At 37.8% G+C, this 13,662-nt stretch overlaps 1 protein-coding gene across 1 annotated transcript in view; it reads left to right on the forward strand.

The window, feature by feature from the left end:
* Positions 1-2,862, forward strand: part of BNC2 (basonuclin 2) — a 456,753-nt gene extending 453,891 nt beyond the window's left edge. Inside the window, exon 7 of the mRNA XM_025201266.1 lies at positions 2,147-2,862. Within this exon, the coding sequence (XP_025057051.1) occupies positions 2,147-2,807 (661 nt within the window). The 3' untranslated portion in view covers positions 2,808-2,862. The remainder of the gene's footprint in view (positions 1-2,146) is intronic.
* The last annotated feature ends 10,800 nt before the right edge of the window (positions 2,863-13,662 follow it).

Below are 13,662 nucleotides of genomic sequence, written 5' to 3' on the forward strand. Positions count from 1 at the left end.
TTTCCCATATGGGAATAGAACAATAAATGCTATCCACTTTTCTCTGCCCTTGGACATACCTCTCAACTGTCTCTCATTATGAGAAAAATCCTCCATTTTGAACCCAAATTTACCTGAATCCAGTGCAGACTTGGTCAGACAAAAATGAATTGCAGTCTCAGTTTTATACCCAATCCATCGCCATTTTGGGAGCAGTAACCTACGCTTGCAGACAAATGAACGATCATTGCCATCTCAAACTTTTCATGTTTATCACTATATATCATGTACAACAGACATGATTAATCTTAAAATACGTGAAAGAAAATTACGGAAATGAACCCAACGTCATGTTTATCTTTCTACATTTGCATTTGACCCACATTGTGTCACTGCACCATATTTATGTCTTCAGCTGGTTGAGAGGTGTGCTCTTGAGAGATTTCTAAAAATAAAAGCTTCCAATCAGGAAATGCTGCCAGTATCTGATCCGATTTTTCTTTTTTTTTTTCTTTTAATGTTACTGTCGCTCCACAGAGAGAATTTTGGGTCATTATTATGTGCCTTGGCACCCAATTTTTTACCCAGTACTTCTTATCTTTTTGTGAATCAGATTATTCTTTTTATTAAAATTCCCATACACACACATTTTGGTCTCTGATGTGCAATTTATAATGGGTAAGAAGAGCCATCAGGTCATTAATTGCAAGTTCTGGCCCTGAGTTTGCAAAATAAAAATGTGAGGCAGTAGAACGTCACTAATTCTTATGCCATTGATTTGACATCCAGTTGTTTTCATCCTGCATCCTAACAGTTACTTAAAATCAAAGTGGTATACCTAAAGGTTTATAAAATCTAAAACTTCATTTCCAGTATCATAATTAAAATTAACATTACCAAAATAGCATATTCTGTAATGAATCCTCCCTGATATTTATCAAGTGTGTTGGTTTGCTCATTAATTCAGAACATTCAATTATTCTAGGAGGATTTTTCTGTCATTCATGCTAATTGGTGAGGTTCTACTGCACTTAAAATGTATCAGATAAGTAAAAGGCTAATATAAAAAGTGGAGAGTAAAAAGGATTTAAAACAGTAGGCTATATTGCACAGCTACTAAGTTGAGGCCTTGTTTCATTGCACATATCTCTGCTATATGATGACAAAGGCTCTAATCCTGCCAAGCATTTAAGAATATGCTTACCTTTCAGCTCTGGGGGTCTGATCTGAAGTCCTCTGAAATCTGGGAAAGCCTCAAATGTCCCACTGACTTTTAACATATGGTTAAAGCTAAGCATGTGCTTAAGTGTTTGGGGCCAAAGCCTACATCGCTTTTATGGAAGTTCTATTGCTTGTCGCCACCCCTAATCCCCACCCTCCCAAAAAACTGCACTAATCCCCAGCAGTAAGCATTACAACCTGGGGAACAAATCCAACAGGAGGAGGAAACAGGTGACTTTGGGTAAGATTTTTAACAACATCTAAATTACTTTTAGAGGGACTTGTATTCCTAATCCCCATCAAGTCTTTTCCATCATGTCTGGGCCTGATTCTGAGTGCCCTTGCATTCCACTGATTTGTAATTTGCACAGATATTAGAGAGATCAGAATCAGGACCTGTGACTGTGACCTGCCCACTTGTCTTGCTCTTGTTCTCCTGCACTGTATTATTACTACTATTACTTCTATTACTACTACTATTACTACTTTTTTTTTTTTAATGGGACTGTTGGACAGGAAAACAGTAATTCAAGAAACAAGAAAAGCATGTAAGATTTATATTAGCATGGTGTGTGTTCTAAATTTCAAGTGTTAAGGGCTGCAGCTATTGCTGAGGCCAATGGTGAACAGTAGTAGCTGGAAAAGGAAGTGAGATGGGGCTTTGTGTGTGTCTATTTTGTCTGTGGGGCTGGGCTTTGCAGGGGGAGGGATTGTTTGTTTTTGCTTTTGTTTTTTGTTCATTTTGTTTTATATTGGTCATTTTCTTGCAAATTCTTCCATTATAAGACTGATTAAATTTCCAAGAAACAGGGGGCTGCAGAAGCTTCTCATTATGAATTATTGCTAAATCATAAATGTATGCTTTGTTGGGTGCTTGGCAACTGTACACTTAATCACAAATACTGTACATTTTTTTCCTTTCTTCCCTTCCCTCTTCCTTTCCCAGACACAGTGCTAACATAAACCTGCACCGTAAACTGTTGACCAAAGAACTGGATGACATGGGACTGGACACTTCTCAGCCCTCTCTTAGTAAGGACCTCCGTGACGAATTTTTGGTGAAGATATATGGTGCCCAGCATCAGATGGGTCTTGACATAAGGGAAGACACATCCTCTCCAGCTGGTACTGAGGATTCCCACATGAATGGGTATGGAAGGGGCATGTCTGAAGACTATATGGTCCTAGACCTGAGCACCACTTCCAGCATCCAGTCTAGCAGCAGTATCCATTCCTCAAGAGAATCCGATGCAGGAAGCGATGAGGGGATTCTCCTAGATGATGTTGATGGAGCAAGTGACAGTGGGGAATCTGCCCACAAAGCGGACAACCCTACCTTAGCTGTAGGTATGGGTGCTGATGTTCCAGGATCCCTCATGTTCAACAGTGTTTCAGTGAGCAACGGTGGGATAATGTGTAACATTTGCCACAAAATGTACAGCAACAAAGGGACTCTCAGGGTGCACTATAAAACAGTGCACTTACGAGAAATGCACAAGTGCAAAGTCCCTGGGTGCAACATGATGTTCTCCTCTGTCCGCAGCCGAAATCGGCACAGTCAGAACCCTAACCTGCATAAAAACATTCCTTTTGCTTCAGTAGATTAGTTCCAACATGGACACGGCAAATGCCAGCTCTCACAGAGGGCCAATCACATTTGAACTGCCATATACAGTCTATATATATATATATATATATATAAAAAAATATATATATATAAATATACATATATATATATAATCTCTTTTCTCTTTTAACAAAAGAAAGAAAAACACCAGGTGCTTTTTTTTTTCTTTTTCCTTTGTTGGTTTATTTTCAGGGTTGAGAGGGAGGGGCGGGGTCATTAACCTTGGGTTGAATATCCTTAATGAAACCACAAGAAACTTGCAATCAGGCCCATTTTTGTTATAAAATTCTTGGTCATCTCCAAAGAGACAATTTATTCTGCCCATAACTGTTGCCTGAAAAAAAGAAAAAAGAAAAGAAAAAAAAAAGAAAAGAAAAAAGGAACAAAAAAAACAAAGAAAAAAAAAAGCTTCTTAGTTGTCTTTGTGTACTTTAAGCCTTTGGGAGAACCTTCTACTAAGCATGGCTGTTACACTTGTATATATATATTGAGCCCAGAGAGGCCTATGATGTAAAACAATTGTATTGATGGTGGTTTAACTCTTATGTTTTTTGCTTAATTTTTACAGTTACATCCAGCTGTTAGACAAGCAGGAAGAAATAGTTTGCTGGCTAGCTCTGTTCATTTATGTTAGCTTTAATGCACATTTTTAAAAGAAACACGGTCTTGTTTTAACTACCTGCTTATAATATATAAGTAAAACAGAGGTGCTGGCATGCTTTACAGTACCTAATCTGATACAGTTTTTTTGTCTTGTACTATTACATAAATACAGTCATGCACTTTTTCATACACTACAAGGGGACGTGTAATAATATCCATGCTTTTTTTCCTTAAACTATTGCCATACTTTCAATAAGTGTCTTTTAAAAAAAATACACTTAGATAAAAGTGATCCGGTCAGTATGGGGCATGAATGCCAAACAGAAAGTATTAGTGTTTAGTGTTAATACAAAAGTGCCAATTTTGCACAAGTTTTCAGAAAGAAAATATAATTAGTTACCATCACCACAGACTGAGATTTTGTGACCAGAAAAAAAGAGCTGTGGGAGAATATAAAGAACTCTTGGTGCTTTTTTCAAGTGCTGAATGTTATTACAGTCACCACTGCATCCTTATTCTCATGTGTTATGTTAAATAAAAGAGAAAAACAGAATTATGTCTAGAATGATGTGGTGTGACACAGTGGAGGCTTTCCTTTTCTTGAACAATGATAATATTTCAGGCTAGTGATGCCTCAAATACTTACTGCAGAACAAAGCTAGGTACAGTAAATCTAGTTTGGTGCAAGGCCTGGGCTCCTGTGGTGTTTAAAAAAAATATATGGAAAAAAAAGTCTTAACTCTGTCCTTCTGTGAAGTTGTCTTATTTGCAATGGAAAGCGCTGTCATATGATTAAGATGTGTTTTATAGAAGCAATCAAAAGACATTAATGGCAGAGGAATTTCTGAAAACACGTGCTGGACTTTTTATTGGGTAACTTTCCCTTTAGATAAATTAGAGGCCAAAAAAGGATCTCTGGTTTGTTTAATGATTTGTGTTTCACCCACATGGTTTGTCAAAGAAGAATGAAAGTAAATCCAAGAAGAGAGAGAGAGAGAGAGCAAGAGCAAGCAGTTGAGAAAGAGGGAGAGGCTGCTCTCCAAATCTTTTTTGTTTCCGGTGTTTACACATGTTGCTTGAACTGGTAAACCGCACTGGCAGCCTAAGTTACCACAACATACTGACTGAATGATGATATTTACTTAAGTTCAGCCTACAGCCAAAACCATTAAGGGGTGTGTTGTAGATTTTTTTTTAAACCAAGTAATATTTCAGAGTACAATACTTTCTCAAAGAGAATGTATTCCTTTTCTCTATTTAATGGCCTAGAACATTTCTTTTGTTACGCTGAGTCAGAAATGCTCCTTTCTTTCAGATTGTTTTGATCTGTTGTGTATTTTGATCATTTCTAATATTATGTCCATGTGAGCACTCATTCCTGTTAAATTATCAAAAGGAAACTGTTCATATGGATTCCACTGTCTACTCCCCCACCCCCATTTAGGTTTATTTGTATTCATCATTTCTAAGAGTAAGAGTCAAGAGCTAATAAGTTAGTATTTTGGTTTATAGACAATAAAATTAAAAAAAAAATCTTTCTAAAGAGATTCTAAATAGCTCCCTTGAGATTTCTTATTTAAGGCCAGTTTCTGGTCACTTCTTGGTTCTGCACAATGTGTAGAGACAGAAAATGTTTGTGAATTCCACAGAAACCATATTAAAAAACTTTGCGTCTGGTATGTCTTAACAAAAAAGGGTACAACAAAAAGCTGAGCAATTTTGGCTGATTTTTCTAATTTTTATTTCATCTTTTCCCAAAGTCCTAATTTCTTTACTTTTGTTAAATGGAATGGAGAGATCTGCTTTGCTTTGTTTTATGCTGTGTGTGTTCAGTATGGTTTTGAAAGAGGGAATTTAGAACAGTAAAGGTGCATCTTCTAAAACATATGAACCTTTGTAGTGTTATCTGTGCTGCAGTCTTGTCATAATCCCAAGCAATTAGGAATCAAGCAAGATGGAAAGTTTAAAAAAAGGAAACAAAAATTGCTGACGATCTACAGAAAAAAACACTGTTTTGAAGTATGTATGGTATAAATAAATATCTTTTTTTAATGAAAAACACATTTGAGGTATATAAATAATTCTTTACTGAATGAATCACTGTTCTGCATTCTCATTTTACTCTGTTTCTGCTAAAGGTCAAATAGTTTTGGTAAACTAGTTTGGAAACTTTAAACATCATCAGCAGATCAATTCAGCAAATGAATTACACAGAAAACGTCTGTTCGTTACACAGAATGAAATGGAACATTAGAAGGATGTAAGGGATCAGAGACAAATCTCTTGATATTTTGTTAAGCCCTTTAGTCCTGACTTTATTATACCCTGAACTAGTCCTCATTGTGTTTAGGCATTATGGAAGCTGTTGCCTGCTTTTAGGACAGCTCAGCTTTTCTTGGTCCCCACTCTTCCATACTTTGACAAGAATATTTCCTGCCATATCTAGCCATAATTAACTTGCTCTGCCAACACTAGTCATGTCTTATGACACATTAGTTGGTTCAGTGAGAACTGTAAAACTTCCACTAGATTGAAAGCAGCTCACCCCTTCCCCCTTCACATGCATGTCTGTGAGGTCAAATAGTCATCAGATATGTTCCTCAAATGGAACTTGCATGGTTTGAAATTTCCTAAAAAACCCAAAACCTGAAGCTTTTCAGTGGTCCACGTGATAAGGGTTTTGTTTTCGTGCCACTCTTAGGCTGTAAATAGATGTCACATTTGACAGAAGCCTGATTGTCCCCAGGTTTGACTTGGATCAAAACAAGAGCTACGAAGTCATTTACAAGCATCGGTTCAAGTTCCATTGCTGTTCCTTTGCCAGTAGGTGGCCAGGGAGAGCACACAGGTTGGCCAGCTTGTCCCTGGAATGACCCATGAAAACCTCACAGACACACGTCGCTGTCCCAAGAAAAAACGATGGCACATTTTATCCCACATACTTTGGTAGGACTAAGGCAATACAGTGGACTTGTAAATCTGTAGGGTTGTGGTGCAAAATACTTTTTCCTGAGACAAATGCAACATCTATTTACAGTCTTAGTGGATGTCATGAAAACAATCACAACAGTTGGCATCAATGGGCAGTCTCAGCAGAAGCCATGAAGTTGAACGAGCCTGGTGATTTGAACCTACTGTCTGTCCAGATCAGGGCTGAGGTGCAGTGACATGGTATTGTGAGGAAGACTGCACAGCAACCCATGCTGGAATTGTTCTATGCCTAGCTCTTCTGTTTCTAGAGTCATCAGTTGAGGGCACCTTTCACAACAACTAACCAAATTAAGGGGGGAAAAGGCACCAAGTTTATTCTTTTCAAGAGGAGTTTTCCCAATTTTGGTCCAATAGATACTGAAAATGCTTACCAGATAATGTTCATGTTTTGCTCATTTCAGACTAGATGTATTTTTGTAAATATCAAAATGGTTTAGTCCACTTTAGGAAATGTCTCTGCATGCTAAATTTCCTTCTTTAAAAGACAGCCTCTTCTTGTCTGGAGTTTGCTTGGGCTTTTTGTTAGCTTTTTTTTAAAGGAAGCATGTGATACCAGTTAAGCACTATGTTCCTTTTGAAGCCCCATACTAAATGATTTTTTAAAGGAAAGCACTGTGGCCAAAATACAGAAGCAAGAGCCAGTAACTCTAATTACTAATCCCAGTTTTGGCACTGTCTCACTGTTTGGTCTTGGGCAAATTGCTTTACCACTTTGTGTCTGAGTTTACCCCTCTGTGAAAATGGGGATGATAATAATACTACTTACCTACCTCACAGGGATGTTGTGAGGATTAATTAGTTGATGTTTTTAAAGAACTATTGTCAGCGCTACATATTATTACACATTTTACACTATTTAGATTATATTGGTAAACAATGTCTTTGCCTAAGGAAAGTTGAAATGGCTGAGATTTTTACTTTCCCTCCAGCTACTTCCCTATGAAAGGGAGGTTTACAATGCAAAACCAGCCAACTCTTAAACTACAGTTGGCACCACAGTGACATTGTAATAAAGAACATATAGTACAAGCACTTGGTCATAGAGTCACAACTGAATGTGATAAGTTGTGCAAGGTACAGGTTAACAGGCCCATTTAGTACTTTCACACTGCTCTAAAAGATTTCTAACATGCTTTTCAAGAACTCGGCTCATAAAAATGGACTATTTCCCAGGGAATGATGGAGTCTTTACACTGGGGAAATTGTGAGCCATACTTGCTTTGAGTAAATTTCACATATTCTCTTTCTTTCTCTTGTGGAAATAAAACTCTATCTTCACTACTCATTCCAGAAGGCTGTAAACTGCCTTCCCCCCATTTCTTCTTAGCTGTTGTACCCACACAGAAAAAAAGAGAGAGAATCTTATTTGGGGAGAGGGGCAATTAACATTATATTTCAAAACATAAAATATATCCCTGGGAGTGGCAAGAGCTGCTTAACATCTCTGTTTATCAGCTCCAGTAATATGTAATAAGAATAATGCATGTCTTGAATGTCATTTCTTTTTGAGTTTTATCCACCTTGCTTCTTTTATACAACTAAAAATAGAGCAATTATAAGACCTGTGGACATATACAAGGCACAAAATCTTGATTCTTAATGTGCCTCTGGAACACCACGAAGTTGAAGGACGTTCTGATTCAGGGCTACGATTAATGCTAAAGACAGGGACCACTTACAAAACTTTCTTCTTTGGGAAGTCCAGGGATGTTAAAATCAAAGGACTTGAGTTAGGTCAGTTGTTAGAAGTAGCACAAGGATGTCAGCTACCTCAACCATACAGAAGGTCTTTTCAAAAATACATTTGTTTCCACTTGACAGCAGTGGCCTAGAACATTTTCACAGTGTTTTGGGGAAAGGAAAACTGTATTCTAAAAATGGGCACACGCTCCTTTAGGTTTTAAATACTTTTTTTTTTTCTCAAAGAGAATTATTGTTTTCTCCCCTTCTCAAAGCATGTTTCTTTACCTTTCATGTGTCTCTGTTTAGGTGAATTAACAGATTGATTTTTTTTCTTAATTGAAGAAAAGATGAAAAGTCCTCTGTAGTAGGTGTAAGGAGGCAGCTGGAGTTGTCTATGGGGAGAAGGTGAGTGGCAGATGCATGATGGCAGCTGGTGTATGTCGGTTCTTTTTTTTTTTTCTTATGTCACTACTTTGCTGCTATAGTAACACAACAAAACAGTGACTTCAGTGCTACTTTGCTAGATAAGGATCGGCATATCCCTCTGTCATCACGTGATGAGTCCTTTTTCACTCCTAAGGACATAAAAGGAACTTTTTTTCCATACCCATTATTTTTATTTCCATGCACAGCTACATCATATGATGGCACTCACCCCTCACCCACGTGTTAATGCAGGGATGTATCTGTACCAATAACACAGTTTCTGCATCTTCTTGGAATACAGCATTATCACTCCCTAGAGAAGGTCTGTGGCAGAACAAAGCAGTGGCTCCTCAGCTTTGGCATCTTTTTTTTTAAGTCCTAGCTTAATTTTCCTTTCTGTAGCTTTTTTGCCTGGTCACATCATTGTCACCAATGACAGTGAAAACACACACGGAAACAAAGACAAATGTCCTTTTGATCAAGCCATTGCTTGAATAATTTCCAAAACTAAATGCTCACACATTTAGCACTGGAAGGGGGAAAGAGGACCAAATTCTTTGGCCATAAAAGAGTTAACCCTCTCCCCCCCCCATTTTTGGCATGTCCACTGACTTTTGCCAGTATTATTGTTTATCATGATGAAACTGTATTTTTTTTTAAATAGCAACATACTGTTGTTGTCATAAAACTTTTTTTTCATTCTTCTCCTCTAACGCATGGTGTTGTAAATTCATGCGACCTTTACTGCAAAGAATAAATACTGCTTTTTATAGAAGATCTCAAGACAAGGCTTGGTTTGTAACAAATAGTGACCCATTACAAAACAGGAGGAAAAAAACCCTGAGCTGAGCAGCAAGAAGCTTCAGTTCAATTTTACCTCATATCTTTCTAATAACTTACTTGTCACTTTATTACCGTCCAGTAATGTGAACGCTGCTGACAAGACTGTCACACTAACAGCAGACAACACCCTCTCTTCCTTGGCCCAGCTCTCCTGGCTACTTATTGCACTGGCCCTGAAGGGACACAAACTAATAGTGTGCTTTCAAGTTCAGCACTTGGCCATCAAATATAAAAGGATGCGTAATTGCCTGTTTATCCCTTGTGAAGGGGAAATTGAGTACAAGCAGGAGCCAGGCTTTCCCTCTAAGTTCCTTGATGCACACAAACACACACACACACCTCTGCAGTGAGTGAAGGGAGGTCCCATCTGGAGTTCTTCGATTTGTCTTTGGGAAGCCCAAGGCTGCCACCGGCTGCTCTATCCAGCTATCAGGCAGACAGTAACAAGATGACTTCTTAACAAAAGGTCAGCTGAGAAATGCTGTCCGTGACGGCACTTTTGTCTGCTTATGTAGAAACTAATTGCTTTGTATCGGCATAAAGCCATGCTGTGCTTCCTAGAAATAGGCATGGAGGTTTGCTACTGGTGCTACCACTGAAGTTAAATGGTAAACAGGTTGTATGGGTTTTTTTGTAGTTTAACTCATCCTATTGTAAAATTAGGAGCAAAATTCCATTCTCAGATCTACACAGTGTGTGTCAATCCCAGTGCACATTTTTGCCTCAATATGTGCATTTCATGTTAAGGTGAACAGGAATCTCAATGGATCTTGGTAATAGAGATAGGATCTGTTTTACTGATACGAGGAGAAATTTGCCCTATTTTTTTTAATTCAGAAGAGGATTGCTAAAAATTATTGACTTGCTCCTTTTAACTAAGGTCAGCAGAAGGAAATGGAGTAGGAAGATATGATCTGGAAAGTTATATTAGTTTTTCAAAAACTCAGAATTCCAAGTGCATGAAAGCAAGTGTACCTGGGATAGATGCACTGTCCAAACTGCTCTTTTGGCTTTGTTGCAGCTTACCTTTTTTAATCAAAGCTAGACTTAGACTCTCATATAGCTAGTGAAAGCCCAATCCGAAGAAATTGAAACATATTTGACTTGTGTTGTAATTAGAATATATATTTAAGAAACAGTCATTCCTTTTTGTTGTATTTGTGGATCAGGTTGCTATGGGCTGTGAATACTATTATGTCAAATAGTATTGGGGGCTGTAAAAGATCACTGCAATTCCTAAAAATGAAAATGTGAATGCAAACATTCTGGAGTGGAAAATTTTAAAGTGCCACTGTTTTGAGGTAGACAAGGTTCCTTGGGTGAATTTGATATCTTTTATTAGACCAACCCAAATGGTTGGAGAATGGTTATTAAGCAAGCTCTCGGGTTAAAAAAAAAAACTGTTTTGAGGTGTGTTTGCATAGATTGATACTATACAGCAGCTTTTGTTTGAAGGTCCCAGATGCTGGTGTGCTGTTCAATACTCTATTGCAGTTTGGTACTCACAAGAGTAGCTATGTCCATCTCTATAAATACACTACAGCTTTTTAATGATCAGACATGAGATCATTGATCGTTTCCCTCCCCCTCCATTCAAGTGCATCAGAAATTATAATAAAGGAGAAACTATCAGATATTTTCTGAGAGTATTATGGTAAGAGGTGATGGGCTGTTTCTTTTTGAAGTTAAAGACTGACCCCATCATTTTCCCTCTTGTCAATCTTTTATACAGTTTACATATGCAGAGTATACATGGAAGCAGAATATAGACCAAATCAAATAAGCAAAAGCCAGTCCAGGCTGGACTAACACCCTTTCTTTTTGTATCATTTTTGAAGGCTGTCTGTGGAAATTGAGCACTTTCTGATCAGAGAAACCTATACAGTATGGGAAGCTTTTTCCTGTGTGTTTCCTTGTATATGCTTTTAATGATTCAGTGTATGACTGGCAGAGATATAACAGTCTTAGAACAAAGACTCTTGTACTGAGGGTATAGATTGCCAAAACTGTACAGATTTCAGCATATCTACCTGTATATCTTCCTCCAACTCCTAAGTAATAAGGAAAGCTTGTAGGATAAATTTCTAATGTGTTTACTAGAGAGCTTTATTCAAATGATCTTCATATTTAATATACCATCCTTTTCAAATCTTTGGAGAAAAGTATTTTGGGAAAATGGAGGAAAGTATCTAATGCAAATATATTTCTTGAGGAGAAATTGAGAGAGAGAGAGGGTGGGGGGAAAGAAACTAGCTAAGTGATGCATAAAGATTTTATAAGGCATCCGTTGTCAAACAAAAGGCTGAGAATGATCAGAAGATAATGCACAGTTAGGATGGCAAACTCATCAATAGTTAATCAGAATCTGTCAATTTCTGTTATGGAATGCAAAAGCCTGTGAAAGGTGACTCTGGGGAAATAGTGGCACTGGTGATTGTGTGTGTGCATATTCGTACGGGGGAAAGAAAAAGCAAAAAGTTATGCAATTGCTGTTGGTAGCTCTTGACTTTTATTAGCAGTCTGTCTCCCTATTCTCCCCTCCCCTTTCTACACTGGTAGGAGAGAACACATCCCTCCTGCCCCAGCTCAGAAACAGTACAGGAGTTCTGTGGATTGTGACTCTAGGGGTATTCCTCTTAGTCTCTCAGACAAGGTAATAGGTAAATAGATTCATTTGAGATGTATAAATTAAAGCTGATTCATTCATTATTTTTCAATTAGGTTTTTTTTACATGAATTTGTACAGTTATCTAATCTCCTTCATTTTCTCATTTCCCAAGCATTTCACCTATACCCCCTCTCCCCACCCCAAAACAAACAAACCCCAAACTCCCAAAAAGACGTGCACACAGAGAAATAATGCATCCTCCTGTGGAAACGTTTGCATGTTCTCCTCATGCAAGCGTTTACAGTTTGTAAAGTGGTTAAGTGAATGACATGTTCTAGTATTATATATTTATCTGATATGGCTAGCTATACTTATAAAATCCATGTGGTGGGTTTTTTTGTGTGCAAACTTTGGTTCATGTATCACATGGGGAGCTTTCCCATCATGAAGTTGCATCCTGATGCGCAGCATTCTCAGTGTTCGTACTTGTGCCTATTGTCTTCATTAAAAACAAGGAACAGCAAGAGCTGGCAGTGCTTTATGCTCCAACATAGGTTGGTACTCGTGGTGGGCAAACCACTTGATTTGAAACTTAAGTGCATTCATAATATAACTTAATTCAAGTTTAACCTGCACTCATTTGACCACAAGTGGGTTCCCCAAGTTTTTTGTCTCTGCAAGCTTCTCATCACAGTGGGTTTAAACCCATCATCAAAGGGGTTAACATTCTGTCTAGAGATGTACAAAACTTTGGAGGCTTTTGTTTGCAGGCACATTTGTTGTTTCAGTAGCGTTCACTGGGAAAGGTCACATGGAGCAAACTGCATGGAATTTTCTGATAGAGTCACTAATTCTGTTTCCAGTCACAGCGAACTGGAAAGACCTGATTTTTTCCAGTTGGTTCACAAACAGATTTAAGCACGGGTAAGCTAGGTTTGAACCTGAATAAATCTTGGGGCCTGTAACCCCACACAAAACAGTTCAGTTGCATGAAAAAGCCCATGCTCTTGTTCCGAACTGAGCATAGGTGGGTGTTCACAGCTGTAGTGTATACTCCTTTTATCATTCATTATTGTGCTACATTCACATGACTCTTGGGGAAATGTGGTACTTCTGCGTGGCAAACCCACTGCTGTCCCATGGTAAAACTTGTTTAAAGGGGCTTTATCAAAATGGGTTGCCAGGACACATGTTCTGGGAACAATAAGATTTGGAGAGGGATGAAATTTTTTGCAAAGGTATTTTTCCCAGTCTTACTAAAGTAGGCGTTTTGTTTCTACTTTTTGTTCTATTTGTGAGTGAAACATGAATGCTTTGCTATCCTGCCTGCAGAACCAAAGCATGCACTACAGAATATAGCTGTACCAAGGGAATTGAAAAACTGCATCACGTTGATCTAATAATCGTGACATTGGTAGCTTCATAAATACTGTATGTACCCTAAACAAGTTTTTTCCATTAGTAGTTGGAGGGAATTAAAAGTCCTGTTTTTAATTTGACATTTCTTTCTTTGTATTTTCTGTACTATAACTGTCCTACAGTATGTCTTTTGCATAAAATGCATAAGGGTTTGGGGATGTAAATGGAATTTTATTCATATTTTGTCCAAATACCTCTTGTAATTTGTATCAAAATTCTTGTACAATTTTTATATTAAAGATTTATCAGTCACTGACTCTTT

This window comes from Alligator sinensis, unplaced genomic scaffold (assembly GCF_000455745.1).
Source record: "Alligator sinensis unplaced genomic scaffold, ASM45574v1 scaffold917_1, whole genome shotgun sequence".
Lineage (NCBI taxonomy): Eukaryota > Metazoa > Chordata > Crocodylia > Alligatoridae > Alligator > Alligator sinensis.